Source organism: Agelaius phoeniceus, chromosome 25 (genome assembly GCF_051311805.1).
Source record: "Agelaius phoeniceus isolate bAgePho1 chromosome 25, bAgePho1.hap1, whole genome shotgun sequence".
Classification (NCBI taxonomy): domain Eukaryota; kingdom Metazoa; phylum Chordata; class Aves; order Passeriformes; family Icteridae; genus Agelaius; species Agelaius phoeniceus.
In genome coordinates, this window is record NC_135289.1 from 4,995,972 (window position 1) to 5,020,309 (window position 24,338).

Here is a 24,338-nt window from a genome sequence, read left to right on the forward strand (position 1 = left end):
GCTCCAAACGCCGCGGGTTTCCTGTTCCCAGCTGGGCAAGGGGAGGGACTGCCGGCCTTGGGGCCGCACGAGCCGAGCTCTGCCTCCAGAGAGGAGGAGGAGGAGGAGGAGGAAGAGGATGGGTCCGTCCCCCCAGCGCTTGCCACGCTCCATGTCCCGCTCGGCGCCGACACCATCATCCTCATCCTCACCGCATGGGAATGAAGGAGCAGACTCTGGGCTGCCAGGTCAGGAAAGGGGAATTTAATCTTTGGGGCAGATGAAGAAGCTCTGAAAAGATTGAAGAAGCTCTGAAGAGATTGAAGAGACTCTGAAGATATTGAAGAAGCTCTGAAGACACTGAAGAAGCTCTGAAGATACTGAAGAAGCTCTGAAGATACTGAAGAAGCTCTGAAGAGATTCCTCTTTGCTGTCGGCAGTCCCGGGGAGGATTTTCCAGCATGCCGAGCAGTAAGGAAAAGTTCCCGTTCATCACCGCAGGGGCTGTAGGGTCCAGCTGCTGCCTCGGGCAGGATCCTGCCTCTGCCAGGGGCACGGGGTGGGTGAGAGGACGGGAGCAGAGAAAGCTGGAGTGGGAGAGCTGGCACAGAGCTCCGAGTGACCCCCGGGCTTCTGGCACAGCCCAAAATGCCAAAGCAGCACTAAGGCACTTAAAGCTGAAGTGGTTTCGTGGGAATGAGAAAGAAAATGGAACTGTTTTCAGACAGGGATAATTGGAATTGTCAGAGAGTCTGGTGGAAGCATCACCCGAGTGAGTGCAGAGCGTGGTGTCTGCCCCAGCACAGCCCCGGGGCTCCAGGGAATGGCTGGGAATGGCTGGGAATGGCTGAGAATGGTTGGGAATGGCTGGGAATGGCTGGGAATGGCTGGGAATGACTGGGAATGGCTGGGAATGGTTAGGATTGCTTGGGAATGGCTGGGAATGGTTGGGAATGGTTAGGAATGGTTGGGAATGGCTGGAAATGGCTGGGAATGGTTGGGAATGGCTGGAAATGGCTGGGAATGGCTGGGAATGGTTGGGAATGGCTGGAAATGGTTGGGAATGGCTGGGAATGGCTGGGAATGGTTGGGAATGACTGGGAATGGTTGGGAATGGTTGGGAATGACTGGAAATGGTTTGGAATGGTTAGGAATGGTTGGGAATGGTTAGGAATGGCTGGGAATGGCTGGGAATGGTTGGGAATGGTTGGGAATAGCTGGAAATGGTTTGGAATGGCTGGGAATGGTTAGGATTGCTTGGGAATGGCTGGGAATGGTTTGGAATGGTTAGGAATGGTTGGGAATGGTTGGGAATGGCTGGGGATGGTTGGGAATGGTTGGGAATGGTTGGGAATGACTGGGAATGGCTGGGAATGGGAACAGGAGCAGTGGAAGGTGCTCACATGTCCTGACACTCTCACCAGCAGGAGAGGGGAAGGAGGATGAGGAGCTGGAGGCTCCAGAGGCTCCATCAGCCAGGAAGAGCCGAGGCTCAGGAGCAGCAGGAGCAGGGTGGGCGTGGGGAGTGGTGCTTCACTTCTTCCTGGTGAGTGGGGAGTGATCCAAACCCTCCCGGGGCTGGGGCTGGGGCTGGGGGATCTCCAGGACAGACTGACCCCAGGACAGGACAGACTGACCCCAGGACAGGACAGACTGACCCCAGCACAGACTGACCCCAGCACAGGACAGGCTGACCCGAGGACAGACTGACCCCAGCACAGACTGACCCCAGGACAGACTGACCCCAGGACAGGACAGACTGACCCCAGGACAGACTGACCCCAGCACAGACTGACCCCAGCCATCCCAGGGCACAGCCCAGCCACGCCATTCCTGGGGAATGCCCCCTGCAAACACCTCAGTGATGGGCAGGAGGGTCCCCTTGCCAGGATGGCTTTTCCCTGGTCAAACACATCACCCCAAAGGGTGTCAAACCCCAAAGGAGTGTCCTGTCCCCCTGGCAAGGGCATGATCCCACCCCAGGCAATGAGGCCCTGACTGGGAGCAGCACACACTGTTGGGTGCTCTCTGGGGGACCTGGCACCTCAACACCCCTTAAAGCCACTTATTCTCTGTGCCTCAGGCTTTATCTCCCCACCAGTGATGAATGAAGGAATTGTGAAGCTTGGAGAAGACCTTTGAGGTCACTGAGTCCAGCTGTAAAAAGGCACCATGCCCCAAGCTGGGAGAGCTTTCCTCCCTTCAGATCCACCCCGAGTAACTCCCTGCCAATCATTAACCCCCTGCCAGCAGGGAGACAACAGGAGTTAAAATTCAGGACACAAACTGTCTGTCCTTTGCCCCTGTGGCTGAGAAATGCTGGGAAACTGCCCCAGTTAATGTCCATCCCTGCTGCCCTCATCCCCTCCCAGTGAGCTCCAAACTGATCCATTTTGACCATTGCTGCAGTACTCAAAAATAACTTCAAAGGTAAAAGCATCCTACAAGAGCTGAGCTCTGGGATGGGAGAGAAAGGAAAAGGGACAGGGAAAGGGAAGGGGAAAGGGGAAGGGAAAAGGGGAAGGGGAAAGGGAAAAGGGGAAGGGAAAGGGAGGGAAATTTTTTTCCTTTCCTTTGGAAAATCAGTTTTCAAAGGGTTTTCTGAGGGTCTGCTTGAGACCAACCTGCAGCATGGCCACGACCAGCCCACCCTGCTGGCATTCCCCAACACCAGTTCAAGCGTCCCTGTTTGTTTCTCCCATGCCACCCCAAAATGAGCAGAAGGAAAAGCTTCTCCTCCCTCCTGTGGCACCTCCCCTGCACCCCCTGTCATCCCAGGTCAATGTGCTCGTGATGGGGATGCTCAAGACCTTTGGGATTTTCTTCGTGGCTTTCCGAGAGGAGATGGGGGGATCCTCAGAGCAGCTCAGCTGGATTGGCTCCATCATGTCCTCCCTGCGCTTCCTGGGAGGTGAGCTCCTGTCCCCAGGGCACCAAGGGGGCCCTGTGCACCCCATCCCCACCCCAGGCTGCTCCCAGCTGGACAGGGCTGGCACCCACACGGGTCTGAGCAGGAATGGGCTCTAAACGCTGGGACATTCAGATGGGATAGTGAGGAAAAAATTGGAAATTGGAAAGAAATCCTTCCCTGTGAGGGAATCCTTCCCTTGTACAAGATTGTGAATGAGGGGAACAGGAGGGACTCTACATCAGGAACTGGACTGACAGGACAAAGGGAATGGGTTCAACTGAAAAAAGGGAAATTGGGGTTTGATATTGGAAGAAATCCTTCCTTGAGAGGGTGGGCAGGCCCTGGCACAGGTGCCCAGAGCAGCTGTGGCTGCCCCTGGATCCCTGGCAGTGTCCAAAGCCAGGCTGGACAGAGTTTGGAGCAATTCAGGACAGTGAAGGTGTCCCTGCCATGGCAGGGGGTGGGACTGGGTGAGCTTTAATGTCCCTTCCAACCCAAACCATTCTGGGATGGCCTGAACGTCACTGTGGGTTTATTGTAGAGCTCCAGAGCAAGCAGCACTCTTGTCCCAGCTGTGGAATACCTTGGAGCTGCTGGGCGTGCTGTGACTGAGGAAGGAGGCCCAGGAAAGCTGAACCTTTGGGCTTTGCCTCCTTCCCTGCCCCACTCCCCGAGCTCAGGGCACAGGCAAAACCTCTCTGCTGAGCATGAACCCCTCCCACACCCCTGACAGGATCCCTGCCCAAATCATTTACCATTCAACAACTGACTAAGCAAGACAGAGCCCCAGCAGCCACACTTATCTCCCTCCTTTCCCTGCTAAGCCTGTTCTTTTACCTTGGTCTGGAATTCTGCACAGCAATTGCACTCCCCCCATGTGCCCGTGCTCACAGGGGTCCGAGGATGAGGGAAAAGACGACGATCTGACTCCATGTTTCAGAAGGCTGATTTATTATTTTATGATATATATTATATTAAAACTGTACTAAACGAATAGAAGAAAGGATTTCATCAGAAGGCTGGCTAAGAATAGAATAGGAAAGAATGATAACAAAGGTTTGTGGCTCAGACTCTCTGTACAGACTCTCTCAGGAACAAAATGTAACCAATGGTTATCTGCTGCTGTGGAATGCAACAGGTGCATCTGGGATTGGTCTGATGGGGTTGTTTCTAATTAATGGCCAATCACAGCCCAGCTGGCTCAGACAGAGTCCAAGACACAAGCCTTTGTTATCATTCTTTGGCATTCTGTTCTTAGCTTAGCCAGCCTTCTGAGATGAAACCTTTTCTTCTATTCTTTGAGTATAGTTTTAATGTAATATATATCATAAAATAATAAATCAGCCTTCTGAAACATGGAGTCAGATCCTCATCTCTTCCCTCATCCTGGGACCCCTGTGAACACCACCACACACACCGGCTTTACAACTTCCACAGAAGTTGTGGAGTTTTGATTATCTCCACAAAAAACTGTGTCCCTGTGCTGAGCTGTGTCCCCCTGAGCTGTGTCCCCAGGGTTTGTCCCTTGTGCTGAGCTGTTTCCCCAGGGCTGAGCTGTGTCCCCTGTGCTGAGCTGTGTCCCCAGGGCTGAGCTGTGTCCCCAGGGTTGTGCTGTGTCCCCAGGGCTGTGTCCCCAGGGCTGTGTCCCCTGTGCTGAGCTGTGTCCCCAGGGTTGTGTCCCTTGTGCTGAGCTGTGTCCCCTGTGCTGAGCTGTGTCCCCAGGGTTGTGCTGTGTCCCCAGGGCTGTGTCCCTTGTGCTGAGCTGTGTCCCCAGGGCTGTGTCCCCTGTGCTGAGCTGTGTCCCCAGGGTTGTGCTGTGTCCCCAGGGCTGTGTCCCCAGGGCTGAGCTGTGTCCCCAGGGCTGAGCTGTGTCCCCTGTGCTGAGCTGTGTCCCCAGGGCTGAGCTGTGTCCCTGGGGCTGAGCTGTGTCCCCAGGGCTGAGCTGTGTCCCCAGGGCTGTGCTGTGTCCCCTGTGCTGTGTCCCCATGGCTGAGCTGTGTCCCCAGGGCTGAGCTGTGTCCCCTGTGCTGAGCTGTGTCCCCTGTGCTGTGTCCCCAGGGCTGAGCTGTGTCCCCATGGCTGAGCTGTGTCCCCATGGCTGTGCTGTGTCCCCAGGGCTGAGCTGTGTCCCCGTTTCCCTTGCAGCCCCGCTGGTGTCCGTGCTGTGCCAGCGCCTGGGAGAGCGGCCGATCTCCATCCTCGGGGCTGGGCTGGTGGCTGGGGGCTGCCTGCTCAGCACCCAGGCCACCAGTGTCTCCTTCCTCTGCTTCTCCATGGGCTTCCTGCTGGGTGAGATGGGCATTGTTTTACTGCAGGGGCAGGAAATCGGCTCCTTTAGCCTTAGACCTGGGGAAGGAGGGTTTGTTCTGCAGGGCTTTGTTCAGCTGGAGGAGCCTGGGGTGATCAGGGGCAGGGCCTGAGGAAGGAGCTGTGTCAGAGGGTTGGAATGGAGATCAGGGAAAGGTTCATCCCCAGAGGGTGCTGGCACTGCCTGCCCTGCCAGGGACCCCTGTGCCCCCCAACACAGCCCAGGGCCCTCCTGGGCCTTGCTCCTGGGTGGGCGAGGATCAGAAACTCATGCAAAAGCTGTGCCAGGGCAGGGAAAGGTTTCCTATCAGGGAAAGGTTCTTCCCCAGAGGGTGCTGGCACTGCCTGTACCCCCAAACACAGCCCAGGGCCCTCCTGGGTGGGTGAGGATCAGACACTCATGCACAGAGCTGTGCCAGGGCAGGTTTGGGTTGGATCTCAGGAAAGGTTCTTCCCCAGAGGGTGCTGGCACTGCCCAGGCTCCCCAGGGAATGGGCACAGCCCAGAGCTCCAGGAGTGTTTGGGCAGCGCTGCCAGGGATGCCCAGGGTGGGATTTGGGGGTGTCTGTGCAGGGCAGGGTTGGATGTGATCTGTGTGGGTCCCTTCCACCTCAGGATATTCTGTAATTCCATGAACCTTCAGTGCCAAAGCATCCCCAGCTCCTTTCTGTTACCATGTGAACTCCCAGAGCTTCATGCTCAGAGTAAAACACCAGTTTCAACATCCCAGTCCCAACCAGCTTTGGTTTTTTTCCTGGACCTACATGGATCCTGGCCTTTTAAAATCCCTTATAAAAGGGGAGAACCTCCAACCCCCCAGACACCAAACCTCACCCACCAAATCTCACTCTCCTCTGACTGTGAGAGCAGAAATCCTCTCCTTTCAGCCAGGAACTGCCAGCCTGGGATAGCAGCACATGGAATCCCCACACAGGAGCCCCTTTTTGGGACTGGAAGGGGTTTGTGCCTTCCCTTGGCCTCAGTGGGTGTTTCTGAGGAGGAGCTCTCTGGGCTGGGTTTCTGCAGCCTCCCCAAGGCTGGCTCAGAGGCATCTCTGCCATGGGGCACCACGAGTCTCACTATGGTGGGAGCCTTTATTCTCATTTTCCCCTTCCCAGAGGGATGAGTTTTGCCTGATGGGAGTTTGTGGTGGGAACCTTTATTCTCATTTTCCCCCTTCCCTCAGGGATGGAGTCTCTCTGTGGTGGGAGCCCCTAATTCTCATTTTCCCCTTCCCCAGGGACAGGCTTTGCCTGATGGAGTCTCTCTGTGGTGGGAACCTTTATTCTCATTTTCCCCCTTCCCTAGGGATGTGCTTTGCCTGATGGAGTCTCTCTGTGGTGGGAGTCTCATATTCTTGTTTTTCCCCTTCCCTCAGGGATGGAGTCTCTCTATGGTGGGAGCCTTTATTCCCATTTCCCTCCCTTCCCACAGGGATGGGCTTTGCCAGTGGAGTCTCTCACTCTCATTTTCCCCTTCCCCAGGGATGGGTTTTGCCTGATGGAGTTTCTCTGTGGTGGGAGCCTCTTCCTCTCATTTCCCCCCTTCTCTCAGGGATGGAGTCTCTCTGTGCTGGGAGTCCCTTATTTTCCCCCTTCCCTCAGGGATGGGCTTTTCCTGATGGCAGTTCCTTTGTGGTGGCAGCCTTTATTCCCATTTCTCCCCTTCTCTCAGGGATGGGCTTTGCTTGATGGAATCTCTCCGTGGTGGGAACCTTTTATTCTCATTTCCCCCCTTCCCTCAGGGATGAAGTCCCTCTGGGGTGGGAGTCCCTTATTTTCCCCCTTCCCCAGGGCTGGGCTTTGCCTGCTGGAGTCTCTCACTCATTTCCCCCTTTCCCCAGGGCTGGGCTTTGCCTGCTGGATTCTCTCACTCATTTCCCCTTTCCCAGGGCTGGGCTTTACCTGCTGGAGTCTCTCACTCATTTCCCCTTTCCCAGGGCTGGGCTTTGCCTGCTGGAGTCTCTCACTGTCATTTCCCTCTCCCAGGGCTGGGCTTTGCCTGTCTGTACCAGGCAGCTGCAGTGGTGACAGCCAAGCGCTGCCGGCCTCGCCTGGCGCTCAGCAACGCCCTGGCCCGCTCGGGCATGGGGCTGACCTTCCTCATGGCCCCCTTCACCCAGCTCCTCATCGAGGCCTATGGATGGCAAGGTGAGAGGGCACAGGGTGCCCAGAGCAGCTGTGGATCCCTGGCAGTGCCCAAGGCCAGCTTGGAGGGGTTTGGAGCAGCCTGGGGCAGTGGAAGGAGAACCAGAACCATCCCATGGCAAGGGGTGGATTTGGAGCAGCTTTAGGGCCCTTCCCAACCCAAACCATCATTTTTTGTTCCCTGGCCTCCAAATCAGCTGCCCCCAGCCTGCAGAGGTGCCTGGCTGGAAGCTGCCAAGGGTTCTGTAAATTCCAGCTCCATGCACAGGAAAAAAATGAATATTCCCAATCAATATCCCTGGGGTAGTTCTGCTCTGTCTGTGGATGCAATTTCAAGGAGCCAAAAATTTCATGGACCAGGAGCTTCCCAGTGCCAGGATTGCAGATCCCTGCTGCTGTACAAGGTGTGCACTGAGCACAAAACCATCCCTCAGTTCCCCTGTGGCTGCCCCTGGATCCCTGGCAGTGCCCAAGGCCAGCTTGGAGCAAACTGGGGTAGTGAAGGTGTCCCTGCCATGGCAGGGGTGGAATGGATGAGCTCTGAAGTCCCTTCCAACCCAAACCAGTCTGGGATTCTGTGATCTGGGTAGGGAGGCACCATTGTAATTTGGCATTTCTCTCTGAAGGCATTCAGAGTTTCAAACTCCTTCCTCCAGGGCTGGGCAGCTGAAGGCAGAGAAGCCTCTCCCATCCCAGTCCTTCCCACAGCTGCCTTAGGGACACAAACTGGTTCCAGGCTGGATCAGCCCTACAGGGGCAAAGTCCTTCCAAAGCTGCAGCTGGATCCTGTTCCTTCCAATTCCTCAACTCTGGGAGGGAATTTGGGGAGATCTGGAGGCTCTAAGAGGCTCTTCTTAAAAACAGCACACCAAGGAATAACTCTGCCTCTTCTAGGATAGTTTGGGGACATCTTGTTAATAATCTTGTTAATTATCTTGTTAATAATTGAACACTTAATCAGTCATTAAAATCAGAGTCAAAGCACGGATCTCAGGAATCAAAGCCAGAAATCCCTCATTAAAATGAGAGTCGAAGCACAGATCTCAGAAATCAAAAGCAGAAATCCCTCATTAAAATCAGAGTCGAAGCACAGATCTCAGAAATCAAAAGCAGAAATCCCTCATTAAAATCAGAGTTGAAGCACAGATCTCTGAAATCAAACCCAGAAATCCCTAATTTTACTGTAGTGTTTCAAGACCATCTTGAAGGTCCATCCCGACTTTAAATGAGGAAAAGCAAAACAGATCCCAGAGGTAGCTGTGGATTTGTCCTGTGCATCACAGCAAAATGAACTTCCAGCTGGAAAAGCAGGAATAAAAATCCCTTGTTTTTTAACTCCTCCATAAAGAGAAGGCAAAGAGAGCTTCCTCCATGGTCAGTGAAAACCACACCCTGTTCTAAAAGGCCATTTCCTGCTGCTCCCCCCTTTCCAAGCCAAGAACAAACCCCCTTTTGCCTTCCCTCAGGTACTCTGCTCATTTTTGGAGGCATCATGCTGAACCTGGTGCCTTCCAGCATGCTCCTGTGGCCTGCCAGCCCCCAGCTGCCTCGGGAACCTGCCAAAAATCAGCACCAGGGGTCTCCAGGGGCAGAGAAGGATCCAGAAAGTCCTGGTGGGTGTTCAGATGGAAGCACTCAGAGGGAATCACAGCTTCTTCATGCACAGGAGGCTCCCAGCACAGAGAGACTCGTGGTGCCCCACGGCACAGACATCTCAGAGCCAGCAAATCCATCTGCCTTGGGAAAGCTGCAGAAACCCAGCCTGGAGAGCTCCTCAGAGATCCCCACCGAGGCCAGGAGAGGCCCCCAGACCCCTGCAGCCACCACAAAGGAACCTCCCCAGCCTCTCCTGGACTTCTCCCCGCTGAAGGATCCCGTTTTCTACATCTTCACCTGGTCTTTCCTCTTCAGCCACCTGGCCTATTTCGTGCCCTTCTTCCACCTGGTGGCCAGAGCCAGGACCCTGGGCTTGAGCAGCAGGGATGGCTCCCACCTCATCGCCGTGGCTGGTAGGCACAGAGACCCTTACACCCCCAGCTCACAGCCAAACACCCCCAATTCTGCCCAGAAATGGCCCCAGATATGTCCTGGGGTGGATCCTCCTGGGTGCTTCTCCCAGTGCCACACCCTCCCTGCTCCCAAAAACCACAAATCTCCACCTAAAAGGTGCTCTGTGCCCACCACAAGCCCTGCTGGGCCACAACCCACAAACCACCAGAATCCTGAGGGGCATTCAAAACCCTCCAGCTTGACCCAAAAGGGAGAAATTCAATACTGGGGGAAAAACCTCCCACATTAATGTGGATCCAAGCATTTGGATTTGGCACATCCCAAACTCCAAGGGGGGAAAAAAATCAAGGCATCCTCCTCAAAAATCAAACCCATGCCTGGTTATAAAGAACACTTCCCAAAAACAAACCCATGCCTGGCTTTAAGGCACACTCCCCAAAACCTAAACCCAGATCCAGGCATTTGGATTTGGCCCATCCCAAACTCCAAGTGGGGAAAAAACAAGGCAAACGCCCCAAAAACCAAACCCTTGCTGGGTTTTAAGGCACACTCCCCAAAAATCAAACCCCAAAACCCAAACTCATGCCAGGCTTTAAGGCACACTCCCCAAAAATCAAACCCCAAAACCCAAACCCATGCCTGGCTTTAAGGCACACTCCCCAAAAACCAAACCCCAAAACCCAAACCCATGCCTGGTTATAAAGGACACTCCCAAAAACCAAACTCATGCCTGGTTTTAAGGCAGATTCCCCAAAACCCAAACCCATGCCCAGATCCATTTGGATTTGGCACATCCCAAACTCCAAGTGGGGAGAAAACAAGGGACACTCCCCAAAAACCCAAACTCCAAAACCCAAACCCCAAAACCCAACGCCATGCCTGGTTTTAAGGCACACTCCCCAAAACCCAAACCCATGCCCAGATCCAGGCATTTGGATTTGGCCCATCCCAAACTCCAAGTGGGGAAAAACAAGGGACACTCCCCAAAAACCAAACCCATGGCTGGTTATAAAGGACAGTCTCCAAAAACCAAACCCATGCTTGTTTTTAAGGCACACTCCCCAAAAACCAAATCAATGCTTGGTTTTAGGGCACACTCCCCAAAACCCAAACCCATGCCCAGATCCAGGCATTTGGATTTGGCCCATCCCAAACTCCAAGTGGGGAAAAAACAAGGCAAACTCCCCAAAACTTAAACCCATGCCTGGTTATAAAGAACAGTTCCCAAACCCAAACCCATGCCTGGTTTTAAGACAGACTCCCCAAAACATAAACCCATGCCCAGATCCAGGCATTTGGATTTGGCACATCCCAAATTCCAAGTGGGGAAAAACAAGGCAAACTCCCCAAAAACCAAACCCTTGCCGGGTTTTAAGGCACATTCCCCAAAAACCAAACCCCAAAACCCAAACCCATGCCTGGTTATAAAGGACACTCCCAAAAACCAAACTCATGCCTGGTTTTAAGGCAGATTCCCCAAAACCAAACCCATGCCTGGTTATAAAGAACACTTCCCAAAACCAAACCCATGCCTGGTTTTAGGGCACACTCCCCAAAACCCAAACCCATGCCCAGATCCAGGCATTTGGATTTGGCCCATCCCAAACTCCAAGTGGGGAAAAAAACAAGGCAAACTCCCCAAAACTTAAACCCATGCCTGGTTATAAAGAACAGTTCCCAAACCCAAACCCATGCCTGGTTTAAGGCACACTCCCCAAAACCCAAACCCCTGCCTGGTTTTAAGCCAGGATTAACACTAAAGCCATGCTGGGGTAAGAAAGTGGCTCCAGCCTCAATCAGCAGCAAATATTTTATTGTACAAAAATACAAAAATTTTATTTCTGCAGTGCTGGGGAATATTCAGCAGGGAGGGGTTGTTGAGGTGTTAGGATTCCCCAGGAATTAATGGGATATTTGGGATTAAGAGTGGGAGGGATACAGGGCTCAGTGGGACATGAGCTCACCTGAGAGCTCCTTGATCTTTGCTTCATAAAAATGTACCAAGAAATGTAAAAAACAACCCTCAAAACTCCAACTCTCAAAACCAAGACTCTCAAAACCCCGACAACTAAAAGGCTGCTGAGCCTCTAAAATGCTTGGGTTTCTACAAAATGCCTGGGGTTTTAGAAAAATTAAATTTTAGAATTTAAATAGAATTGATTTTAAGAAAAATTAAAATCTCAGCCGCAGTTTTCTTCTTAATATTCAGATTTTTCTCTTCAGCAGGTTCCTCTGTCCTGATTTAGGGCATTTGAGGGTGCAGATTTCACCTGAAGGGTGAAATTCCCCCGTAAAGGGAATTTTCCCAGAGCACTTTGGTGCCCTTGGGAAGAGCAGCACAAGGGAAAAGGGAAAATCCCAATCCCTGGATTTTGTAACAGCCTAAAAGTATCTGGAACTTTCTGGAATTTTAGGCTTTTGTGGTCACGTCCTCACAATGAACAGGGAAACTGGGATGTGACACAGCCAATAATAGAAATAATATTGAATTAAAAAAAAAAAAAGCAATATGATAAAAATCAGTAAAAAATCATAAATATAATAATTTAAAACTATAGAATAAAAATGTATAAAACAATGAATATAGTAATATAAAATAGTGCAGATAATATTATAAAATAAATTAAAAAATATTAGGGTTAATATAAATAATCAAGTCTAACACACATAAGGAATAAAAATAATATAAATAATATATTATAAAATAATGTAAAATATAACTATATTAGAATATATAATATATTAGAATATATAATATGTAATATTGTATTATAATGTAAAATAAAAATATAAAAATATTAAAAATATGCAAATACTAAATAATAAATATAGTAATGTGAGGATAAGTAAAATTTAACTATATGAAATACAGTTACTAATAGAAAATAATACAGATAATATAAAAATATATTATACACTAAAATACACTATAATATACTATAATATAATATAAATTATATATTATGGCTGATAATAAACTATAATATTAGTAATATGAAAGATAAAATACTGTAAGTATCAATATAATAGATATACTACAAATAATAAAAATAATATTATAAAATAGTATAAAATACAGCTAGATTTATAATATCTAATAAATTTATATGAAATAATATATAAAAATATCTAGAAATAATAGAATTTAAATATTACACAAAGTCAAGTCTCAATATATTACATATACGCTAAATAATTTAAAAATAATACAAAATACTATGAAATCCAGCTAAATTTGTATCTAATAAATGTGTATGAAGTAATAATATATAAAAATATATAGAAATAACAGAATTTCAACATTGCACAAAGTCAAATCTTAATATATTACATATACTACAAGTAATAAAAATAATCTTATAAAATACTATAAAATATGGCTAAATTTATAATATCTAATGAATTTATATGAAGCAATAACATATAAAAATACCTAGAAATAATAGAATTTCAATACTGCACAAAGTCAAATCTTAATATATTACGTATACTACAAATAATAAATATAATCATATAAAACACTCTAAAATCCAGCTAAATTTATGATAGCTAATAGATGTATATGAAGTTTATAATAATTTATAAAAATAATAATTTATAAAAATAATTTCTAAAAATATCTAATAATTTATAAAAATAATTGATCATAATCATTTATAAATAATTTATAAAATAATTTATAAATTATATTATATAAATTTATAAATAATATATAAATTTTCTAAAATAAATATATTATAAATAATTTATAAAATAAATTCATAATTTATATACGTTATAAATATAATATATATTTATATATATAAATATATATAATTGATATCATTTATAAAAAGATCTAATAATTTATAAAAGTAATTGATCATAATCATTTATAAATCATTTATAAAATAATAATTTTAGAAATAATTAAATTTCTACTAAGAATTTATAAAAATCATTTATAAAATAATAATATAATTTATAAAGATAATTTCTAGAAATATCTAGAAATCATAATGGATATAATTTATAAATAATTTATAAAAAGATCTAACAATTTATAAAAATAATTGATCATAATCATTTATAAATAATTTATAAAATAATAATAATTTATAAAGATAAATATAATTTCTAGAAACATCTAGAAATCATAATTTATATAATTTATAAATCATTTCTAAAAAGATCTAATAATTTATAAAAATAATTGATCATAATCATTTATAAAATAATTTTAGAAATAATTTAAATTTCTACTAGGAATGTATAAAAAATCATTTCTAAAATAATAATAATTTATAAAGATAATTTTTAGAAATATCTAGAAATCATAATTTATATAATTTATAAATCATTTATAAAAAGATCTAATAATTTATAAAAATAATTTATAATAATCATTTATAAATCATTTCTAAAATAATAATTTTAGAAATAATTTAAATTTCTACTAAGAATGTATAAAAAATAATTTATAAAAAAAATAATTTACAAACATAATTTCTAGAAAGATCTAGAAATCATAATTTATATAATTTATAAATCATGTATACAAATATCTAGAAATCATAATTTATATAATTTATAAATAAGTTATAAAAATATCTAGAAATCATAATTGATATAATTTATAAATAATTTATAAAAATATCTAGAAAGAATAGCATTTAAAGGTGACCCTGAGCGCAGTCTCTGAGCGCTGCTGTTCCCCCAGGGATCACAGAGATGCTGAGCCAGCTGCTCTCAGGCTGGCTGGCCGACCACAAGTGGACCCAGAGGTACCATTTCCATGTCACCTACCTGCTCCTGAGCGGGGCCACCAACCTGCTGGGGCCGCTGGCCACCACCTTCCACCTGCTGCTGGCCTACACCGTGTCCCTGGCCACCTTCTGTGGAGGCTTCATGGCCCTGGTGCTGCCCGTGCTGGTGAGTCCTGAGGGGCCCAACAGGGCTGGGGGTCCTGCTCCTGTCCCAAAATCACCCAGAGCCATCCCAGAGCCAGCTGGGACACCCAGAGCCATCCCAGAGTCATGTGGGACACCCAGAGCCATCCCAGAGTCATGTGGGACACCCAGAGCCATCCCAGAGCCAGCTGGGACACCCAGAGCCATCCCAGAGCCATGTGGGACACCCAGAACCATCCCAGAGTCATGTGGGACACCCAGAGCCATCCCAGAGCCAGCTGGGACACCCAGAACCACCCTAGAACCATCTGGGACATCCAGAACCATCTCAGAGTCATGTGGGACACCCAGAACCATCCCAGAGCCAGCTGGGACACCCAGAGCCACCCCAGAGCCAGCTGGGACACCCAGAACCATCCCAGAGTCATGTGGGACACCCAGAACCATCCCAGAGCCAGCTGGGACACCCAGAGCCATCCCAGAGTCATGTGGGACACCCAGAACCATCCCAGAGTCATGTGGGACACCCAGAACCATCCCAGAGCCAGCTGGGACACCCAGAACCATCCCAAAACCATCCTGGGACACCCAGAACCATCCCAGAGTCATGTGGGACACCCAGAACCATCCCAGAGCCAGCTGGGACATCCAGAATCATTCCAGAACCATCCCAGAATCAGAATCACCTGGGACACCCAGAACCATCCCAGAATTAGCTGGGATACCCAGAACCATCCCAGAACCAGCTGGGACACCCAGAACCATCCCAGAGTCATGTGGGACACCCAGAACCATCCCAGAGTCATCTGGGACAACCAGAACCATCCCAGAATCACCTGGAACACCCAGAACCATCCCAAAACCATCCTGGGACACCCAAAACCATCCCAGAATCAGCTGGGACGCCCAGACCTGCAGCAGGGTCCTGCTGGACACCACGGGGATGCTCCCAGGGCTGGAGCCAGCCTGGAGAGCTGGGAGTGCTCAGCCTGGAGAGGAGAAGGCTCCAGGGAGAGCTCAGAGCCCCTGCCAGGGCTGAAAGGGATCCAGGAGATCCCCTTGGAGCCCCTTCCAGAGCTGAAAGGGATCCAGGGAGAGCTCTGAGCCCTTTCCAGAGCTAAAGGGATCCAGGAGATTCCTTAGAGCCCCTGCCAGAGCTAAAGGGGTTTCATGAGATCCCCTTGGAGCCCCTTTCAGTGCCCAAAAAGGATCCAGGAGATTCCCTTAGAGCCCCTTCCAGTGCTTAAAGGGGATCCAGGAGATCCCCTTAGAGCCCCTTCCAATGCCCAAAAGGGATCCAGGAGATTCCCTAAGAGCCCCTGCCAGAGCCTAAAGGGGCTCCAGGAAGAGCTCAGAGCCCCTTCCAGTGCTTAAAGGGGATCCAGGAGATTCCTTAGAGCCCCTGCCAGAGCTAAAAGGGGCTCCAGGGAGAGCTCAGAGCCCTTTCCAGAGTTAAAGGGATCCAGGAGATTCCTAACAGCCCCTTCCAGAGCTAAATGGGATCCAGGAGATCCCCTTAGAGCCCCTTCCAGACCCTAGAGGGGATCCAGGAGATTCCTTAGAGCCCCTTCCAGTGCCCAAAAGGGATCCAGGAAATCCCCTTGGAGCCTCTTCCAGAGCTAAAGGGGATCCAGGAGAGCTGGAGAGGGACTGGGGACAGGGATGGAGGGACAGGAAAAAGGGGAATGGCTTCCACTGCCAGAGGGCAGGGATGGATGGGATTTGGGAATTAGGAATTGTTCCCTGGCAGGGTGGGGAGGGGCTGGGATGGAATTCCCAGAGCAGCTGGGGCTGCCCCTGGATCCCTGGCAGTGCCCAAGGCCAGGCTGGATGGGGCTGGGAGCAGCCTGGGCTTTGAGGTCCCATCCAACCCAAACCAGTCTCCCAGGATATCTCTGGATACCCAGGATTCTCTGATTATAATTTGGCACCATTGTAATTTGGCATTTCTCTCTGAAGGCATTCAGAGTTTCAAACTCCTTCCTCCAGGGCTGGGCAGCTGAAGGCAGAGAAGCCTCTCCCATCCCAGTCATTCCCACAGCTGCCTTAGGGACACAAACTGGTTCCAGGCTGGATCAGCCCTACAGGGGCAAAGTCCTTCCAAAGCTGCAGCTGGAGAGGAAATTCCCCAGAAAAAGAGAATTAAATCATCTCTTGTGCTTTAAAAAAAAAAAAATCAATTAATCTCTTGTGCATATGCATTCCTATGAAGCCAATCACTAATTATCTATTTTTGTTTCCAAACAGGTGGATCTGGTGGGTGTGGAGAAGCTCCACAGCTACCTGGGGTTTGCTGCTTTCTTTGCAGGGATAGCAGCCATGGGAGGACCCCCTGTAGCAGGTGAGTGATGTTTTATACAACCCACAGCCACCCCAGAAACCCAGGGATAAACCATGCTGCTGGTTCACTCTCCTACAGGGATCCATCTGTTTCTGTTCAAACAGAGAGAGGAAAAAAAAAATCCTATTTCAGAAATGTATTTTTATAGACAGGCAACATTTTGCTTGGGAATTTGCAAAATCCAACCAGCAGCTTGGAAAATGCTGCCTGGAATATCTGGAAAATGCAGTGAAAGCCCACGTGCAGAGTTCAGCCCTGAGCACAGCAGGGTAACAAGCACATTTCCATGGATTTTACTCCCAGTGGTGTTAAAATAACACTGAACTTGGACTGGAGGGGAAGAAAGGACAGACTCAGCAAGATTCCCACCAGGCAGAGGCACTGAAACATCAGGAGAAGCCTCAGTAATCTCTTGTTTTGACAGAGATTACACAGCTCAGCCACCAGAGCTCTGGGCCCAGAGATAAGGAGCATGAAAAGCATTTGCTCTTCTCCCTCTGCCAGGAAACCAAGGCAGCTGGGAGGATTTGGGAGATTTCAAGTGCTTAGAAATGAGTGTCCAGCCTGTGCTAAGGAGCAGGGGACTTGTTCTCATCCAAACAGCTTGGCCAGGACAAAGCTTTTCCTTCCCTGCAGCCCAACAAGCTCCTGGAGCAAGCCCCAGCCTGGGCAGCAGGGGAAGGGGGGATTCTGCCCCTCTGCCCTGCTCAGGTGAGACCCCAGAGCTGCTGCAAGCCTGGGGAACATCAGGAGGACTTGGAGCTGCTGGAGAGGGTCCAGAGGAGCCCATGGAGATGCTCCAAGGGCTGGAGCCCCTCTGGAGCCAGGCTGGGAGAGCTGGGGGTGCTCACCTGGAGAGGAGAAGGCTCAGAGCCTGAAGGGGCTCCAGGAGAGCTGGAGAGGGACTGGGGACAAGGGAGGAGGGACAATGTCACTGTCATATTTTATGAAATATCCTGGTGAAGGGATTTTTCATAAAATATAACAGTGACAGGACACAGGGAATGGCTTCCCACTGCCAGAGGGAAGGTTTAGGTGGGATATTGGGAGGGAATTCTCCCCTGTGAGTGTGAGCAGGCCCTGGCACAGGGTGCCCAGAGCAGCTGTGGATCCCTGGCAGTGCCCAAGGCCAGGCTGGAGGGGTTTGGAGCAGCCTGGGACAGTGGAAGGTGTCCCTGTCCATGGCAGGGGTGGAATGGGAGCAGCTTTAGGGTTCCTTCCAACCCAAACCATCATTTTTTGTTCCCTGTTCTCCAAATCAGCTGCCCCCAGCCTGCAGAGGCGCCCAGCTCAAAGCTGTAAATTCCGGCTCCATACAAAGTTTCAGCAACGCTGCTGTTCTGTCTATAAAAATTTACATTCCCAATCAATATCCCTGGTTCTGCTCTATCTGTATATGCAATTTCAAGGAGCCAAAACATTTCATTGACCAGGAGCTTCCCAGTGCCAGGATTGCAGATCCCTGCTGCTGCACAAGGTGTGCACTGAGCACAAAACCATCCCTCAGTTCCCTGTGGCTGCCCCTGGATCCCTGGCAGTGCCCAAGGCCAGCTTGGAGCAATCTGGGGTAGTGAAGGTGTCCCTGCCATGGCAGGGGTGGAATGGGAGCAGCTTTAGGGCCCTTTCCAACCCAAACCATCATTTTTTGTTCCCTGGCCTCCAAATCAGCTGCCCCCAGCCTGCAGAGGCACCCAGCTCAAAGCTGTAAATTCCAGCTCCATACAAAGTTTCAGCAACGCTGCTGTTCTGTCTATAAAAATTTACATTCCCAATCAATATCCCTGGTTCTGCTCTATCTGTGGATGCAATTTCAAGGAGCCAAAAATTTCATGGACCAGGAGCTTCCCAGTGCCAGGATTGCAGATCCCTGCTGCTGTACAAGGTGTGCACTGAGCACAAAACCATCCCTCAGTTCCCCTGAATCCCCTGGCACAGCAACACAGCAGGGGCTAAACACCCTGGCTGTCACTTCTCCACATTCCCATTGCAGTTAAAAGAAGTTAAATTTCCATCCAGCTGCAATATTGCTGCACTAATGGGAAGATTTTTGTTTTCTGCAGTGGGTTTGTAAAGCAGGTTTCCTGCAAAAAGCTTGCCACAGAAATCAGGCTTAAGGCAGGTGGGATAAATAAAGGCCAAATAAAGCCAAGAAGCAAAACAATTCCTGATCCATCTCATTACAGGCAGAGCAAGATGGAAACAATCCAGAGCTCAGGGATCCAAGATAAATTCTGCAATTTTCTCTTGCAATGCAGTTTAAAGTGTGAAAACTGAGTGAGACCAAAAACTCCTGATGAAGTGTCCAAAACCATCTGCTCCTTGCAGAATGCAGGATTTAAATACTCTGTAAAACCCTGAGATTTGGTGTTCTCACCTCCCAAAATCTTTGAGTTTAGAATTACAATTTCATCAAACTCAAGGGTTTTTATGCAGTGGAAATAATGATGATGGATAATGAGAACTGCAAAGGTTAAAACTGCCTAATTTGCATATTAGACCAAAGCCTAATGCAAGGAGAAGGTGACTTACCTGAAACAATCCAGAGCTCAGGATCCAAGCTTGGGATCCAAGATAAATTCTGCAATTTTCTCTTGCAATGCAGTTTTAAGTGTGAAAACTGAGTGAGACCAAAAACTCCTGATGAAGTGTCCAAAACCATCTGCTCCTTGCAGAATGCAGCATTTAAATACTCTGAGACCCTTGGATTTGGTGCTTTCACCTCCCAAAACCCCTGAGTTTAGAATTACAATTTCATCAAACTCAAATGCTTTTACACAGGAGAAATAATGATGATGGGTAATGAGAACTGCAAAGGTTAAAACTGCCTAATTTGCATATTAGACCAAAGCCTAATGCAAGGAAAAGGTGACTTACCTGCAAATCTGTTCAGCTGAAAGCCCTGAAATCCAGGGGCAGCTGGCAGGACCCAAAGGGAAAGTTTGGAGTCTCCTTCAGAGCTCCCCATCCACTGGCACCTCTGGATGCTGAAAAAGCCCAGCCCAAAGCAGAATAAACATTATTTTGGCAGCCAGGAGCAAGCTGAGGAGAGAAGGGCACAGTTTATTTCCACAAGCAGTACAAATCACTGACTCAAAATGCAAAAGAGCTGAACCAAAGCATGTAAAGCAAATTCTAGAAAAGATTCCAGTCCCCAGAGGAGAAACTCCAGTCCCAAGAAATTTGGGTGGTGAAAAGGGAGAGGATGGAGTCATCAAAAGCTCTGCTGCCACATGTATTTAGATATTTGCTAAATTTTACCTTCACCTTCCCACTGAATTTTGCTCCTCAGGGCATCAAGAAGAAATAAAAATTCTGATTAAAGATCAGCAGCCCAATTTAAACAGCCAGACCCAGCTGGTAGCAGCAGCAGTGCTGGGAATGTTTAGTTTGGATGACATTGCTGGGATTTACCAGCATTCCTCACAAAACTGCTGCTTTGCTGGGGTTTGAACACCACAAGCTCCTCGTTCAGCTTTCAGCAGCAGGAGTGATGATTGTTTTGTTTTGGAAATGAATTGGGGGCACAGAGACTGGAGTTGCTTCAGAGGGTTGGGCTGTGATGGAAGTTGGTGGCTGTGCTGCCAGTGAGGCAATGCTGGTAAATCCCATTGCACCTAAATCCCATTCAGCACCAAAAAAACCTTAGGAAAATTTAAAAAAAAATAAAATTAAGCAATATCCTGAAGGATAATTTAAGAATTGCAATAAATCAGAGCTCAACTGGAGCACTCTGTCCTGTTCCTCTCACAAATAACTACGTCAGCATATCTTTCCAAATCCCAGAGACTTCCAGGCAGCAGAAACAGATCCCAGCCCTGGGAATGAACCCCAGGGTCAGGGGAGAGGCCCCCAGTGCAGCACCAGGGCATGGATCCCAGGAGGGATGGATCCAGGAGGGGATGGATCCCAGGAGGGATGGATCCAGGAGGGGATGGATCCCAGGAAGAGGTGGATTCCACCAAGGGGTGGATCCCAGGAGGGGATGGATCCCAGAAGGGGATGGATCCAGGAGGGGATGGATGCAGGAGGGGATGGATCCCAGGAGGGATGGATCCCAGGAGGGGATGGATCCCATGAGGGGATGGATCCAGGAGGGCATGGATCCCAGGAAGAGGTGGATTCCACCAAGGGGTGGATCCCAGGAGGGGATGGATCCCACAATGGGATGGATCCCAGGAGAGGGTGGATTCCACCAAGGGGTGGATCCCACCACAGGATGGATCCCAGCAGGGCATGGATCCCACCATGGTACAGATCCCACCATGGGACGGATTCCAACATGGGATGGATCCCAGCAGGGATGGATCCCACCACAGGATGGATCCCAGTATGGGATGGATCCCATCACAGGATGGATCCCAGCAGGGCATGGATCCCACCACAGGATAGATTCCAGCAGGGCATAGATCCCACCATGGTACAGATCCCACCATGGGATGGATTCCAACATGGGATGGATCCCAGGATGGGATGGATCCCAGCAGGGATGGATCCCACCACAGGATGGATTCCACCAGGGCATGGATGCCAGCAGGGCATGGATCCCACAATAGGATGGATCCCAGGAGGGGGTGGATTTCACCAAGGGGTGGATCCCACCACGGGATGGATCCCAGCAGGGCATGGATCCCAGGAGGGGATGGATCCCACCATGAGATGGATCCCAGGAGGGGATGGATCCCACCAGGGCATGGATTCTACCAGGGCATGGATCCCAGCAGGGCATGGATCCCACCATGGTACAGATCCCACCATGGGATGGATCCCACTATGGGATGGATCCCAGCAGGGCATGGATCCCAGCAGGGCATGGATCCTACCATGGGATGGATCTCACTATGGGATGGATCACAGCAGGGATGGATCCCACCACAGGATGGATCCCAGCAGGGCATGGATCCCAGCAGGGCATGGATGGGATGGATCCCAGCAGGGCATGGATCCCAGCACGGCATGGATCCCAGCATGGTGCAGATCCCAGCAGGGCATGGATCCCACTATGGTACAGATCCCACTATGGGATGGATCACAGCAGGGATGGACCCCATCACAGGATGGATCCCATCACAGGATGGATCCCAGCAGGGCATGGATCCCACCATGGTGCAGATCCCAGCAGGGCATGGATCCTCCCCTCCAGCTGCAGCTCCTCCAGCACGTGGCTCCCAGGCCATCCCTGAGGAGCAAACACAGGGACTCCCCCTGAGACAGCAGTGAGCCAAGAGAAACTGAAACTGGGCAAAAGCAGCTGTGCTGTGCTGTATAAAACCTTCTGTGGAAATCCACAGCTGGGAATGGCAGTGCCCCTGCCCCAGCACAGATCCCAAACCTCACTGGCACCCTCCCTTCCCATGGCTCCGAGCCCAGCACCTCAGGGTCTGTATCCTGTCCCTTCCTGGGTTTGAGGAGCCCAATTCTGGGCCAGATCTGCTGTTTGTGGAACTCAGGGTCTGTATCCTGTCCCCTCCTAGGTTTGAGGAGCTCAGTTCTGGGTCAGATCTGCTGTTTGTGGCACTCAGGGTCTGTATCCTGTCCCTTCCTGGGTTTGAGGAGCCCAATTCTGGGTCAGATCTGCTGTTTGTGTGACTCAGGGTCTGTATTCTGTCCCCTCCTGGGTTTGAGGAGCCCAATTCTGGGCCAGATCTGCTGTTTGTGTGACTCAGGGTCTGTATCCTGTCCCTTCCTGGGTTTAAGAGGCTCAATTCTGGGTCAGATCTGCTGTTTGTGTGACTCAGGGTCTGTATCCTGTCCCTTCCTGGGTTTGAGGAGCCCAGGTTTGGGTCAGATCTGCTGTTTGTGTGACTCAGGGTCTGTATCCTGTCCCTTCCTGGGTTTAAGAGGCTCAATTCTGGGCCAGATCTGCTGTTTGTGTGACTCAGGGAAGCCCATGGATGTCTGGATTCCATGGATGTCTCCAGAGGAATTGCATTTCACACCAGCAGCAGATCTGGCTCAGCTGCTGCCCCACACCCCCACACCCCACACCACATTTGGGACTGAATTAGGGTTTTTATGTGCAGCAGCAGCATCTCCCAGCACTTTGCAGATTTTAGATTCAAAGAGAGGAACTCTCCACCTTTCAAAGGACTGCCCAGAGCCCAGATGATTTGCCAGGACCAAACCCAACACTTGGAGGTCACTTTAAAAGGTGACCTGAATCCTCCAGACATTCCTGAGGCTCAATGGAATTCAGCTTTTCCTTTTAAGTCCTCCCAGAGCTACTTTTATCAAGTTCACTTCCAGCTCCTGGCCTGGGGTGTCTCCTGTTAGACAAAGGACATGAAACTGGGTCTGCTCACAAGAAGACAAGGCTGGAGAACAGAGAGTTTGCAGCCCAGATGTTGCAAATACCAACATGTGCAAGTCATCCCTTCAGTCCAAGAGAATCTTCCATCAGCCACTTTTGGCCCACTTACTTAAACAGGAAAAAAAAAAAAATAAAAAATCAGGGATTAAATTCACATTAAATTAAACACCATGTCCACTACAGGGATCAAAGTTGGCTCTGGGCAAAATGACCTGCATGTCATTTCCTTACAGGAAATGCTGCCCAGGAAGAGTTAAAATAATTTAAGGGAAATAAGGGAAATATCTGAGCAATTCTTAGATGAGAACACACATCCTTTGCCTCCCATCCACCTCCCTGAATTATTTTTTTCACTGAGAAAAATCCCCCAGCTTTAATAACAACCTTCTCTCCTGCAGGGTGGCTCTATGACTACACCCAGACCTACGCCTGCTCCTTCCTCTTTGCTGGAGCCTGTGCTCTCATCTCACCCATCTCCTTCTTCTTCGAGCCTGCAGCCCAAAAATGGAAGCTAAAAAAAGCCAATTTGAACAAAAACTGAAGTTTTAAAGGCTGGGCTTTGATCATATCTACGTGGGAAAGCCATTGCCTGAACTGGGAAGGATCAACAGCAGCAACACTGAAAATACCAGAATATTCCAAAATAACTGGAATTTTTGGATGTCAGATTCAGTTTGGATACCTGGATATTTGTGCTGATTAAAGCCAGCTGAGAAATGCACAGTGTGAAGTGCATGGGGAAAATGCAGCCCCACGGTGGTGCCTCAGCTCCTGAGCTGGGTTTTTCTGCCCCTCAGATTTAATCCTCAGCTCTGTCCTGACTCTCTCACCTCGTGGGATGAGCAGCTCCCAGGGCCAGAGGTTTCAGCTCATTCTGTGAGAGCAGGGACAGGGAGGGCAAGGTGATCCTTCCATGGGGATCCTCCAGGAGCTCCTCTCTCTCTCTCTGGGGGGAGGATGCTGCACTGGGGCCATTCCACATCCCAGGCACGGGTATTGCCACAGCACACAGGACCTGGAGGCAAAAGCAGTTTTTAATTTTAATTAAAGCCAGAACCACGACACAGCAAAGGCAGAGACCAAACCCAGCCCTCCCCAGCTCTCCAGAGACTCCTGTCACCGACATATTTTATGAAAAACCCTTTCATTAGGATCTTTTCTCCTGAGAAGCCTCAGAGGAAAAGAAAAACAATGGTTATCTGCTGCTGTGGAATGCAACAGGTGCATCTGGGATTGGTCTCATGTGGTTGTTTTTAATTAATGGCCAATCACAGCCCAGCTGTCTTAGACTCTCTGGTCAGTCACAAGATTTTATTATCATTTCATTGCTTGCTATTTCCTTCAAGCCTTCTGATGAAATCCTTTCTTCTATTCTTTACTATAGTTTTAGTAGATAATTTTCATTTAATATAATATATATCATAAAATAATAAATCAGCCTTCTGAA

The 24,338-nt window shown here is 48.8% G+C and overlaps 1 protein-coding gene and 1 long non-coding RNA gene across 5 annotated transcripts in view; one reads left to right on the forward strand and one right to left on the reverse strand.

Moving 5' to 3' along the window:
- The first annotated feature begins 29 nt into the window (after nt 1–29).
- Nucleotides 30–23,432, forward strand: SLC16A4 (solute carrier family 16 member 4). The gene is given in 11 exon segments (XM_077190698.1): nt 30–450; nt 1,404–1,525; nt 2,758–2,890; nt 5,036–5,179; nt 7,186–7,355; nt 8,124–8,181; nt 8,811–9,368; nt 9,371–9,436; nt 14,054–14,265; nt 16,491–16,584; nt 23,290–23,432. Coding segments are annotated over 11 exon segments (1,710 nt in total). The 5' UTR covers nt 30–440.
- Nucleotides 14,173–24,338, reverse strand: part of LOC143695713 (uncharacterized) — a 28,153-nt gene continuing 17,987 nt past the window's right edge. For 2 of the 4 annotated variants that reach the window (XR_013185228.1, XR_013185226.1), the window contains one exon: nt 21,679–23,906. This is a non-coding gene — a long non-coding RNA (uncharacterized LOC143695713). Of the gene's footprint in view, nt 14,306–19,458; nt 19,569–21,678; nt 23,907–24,338 lie in introns of those variants that run through there. The other 2 variants (XR_013185227.1, XR_013185229.1) reach the window with 2 other exon arrangements.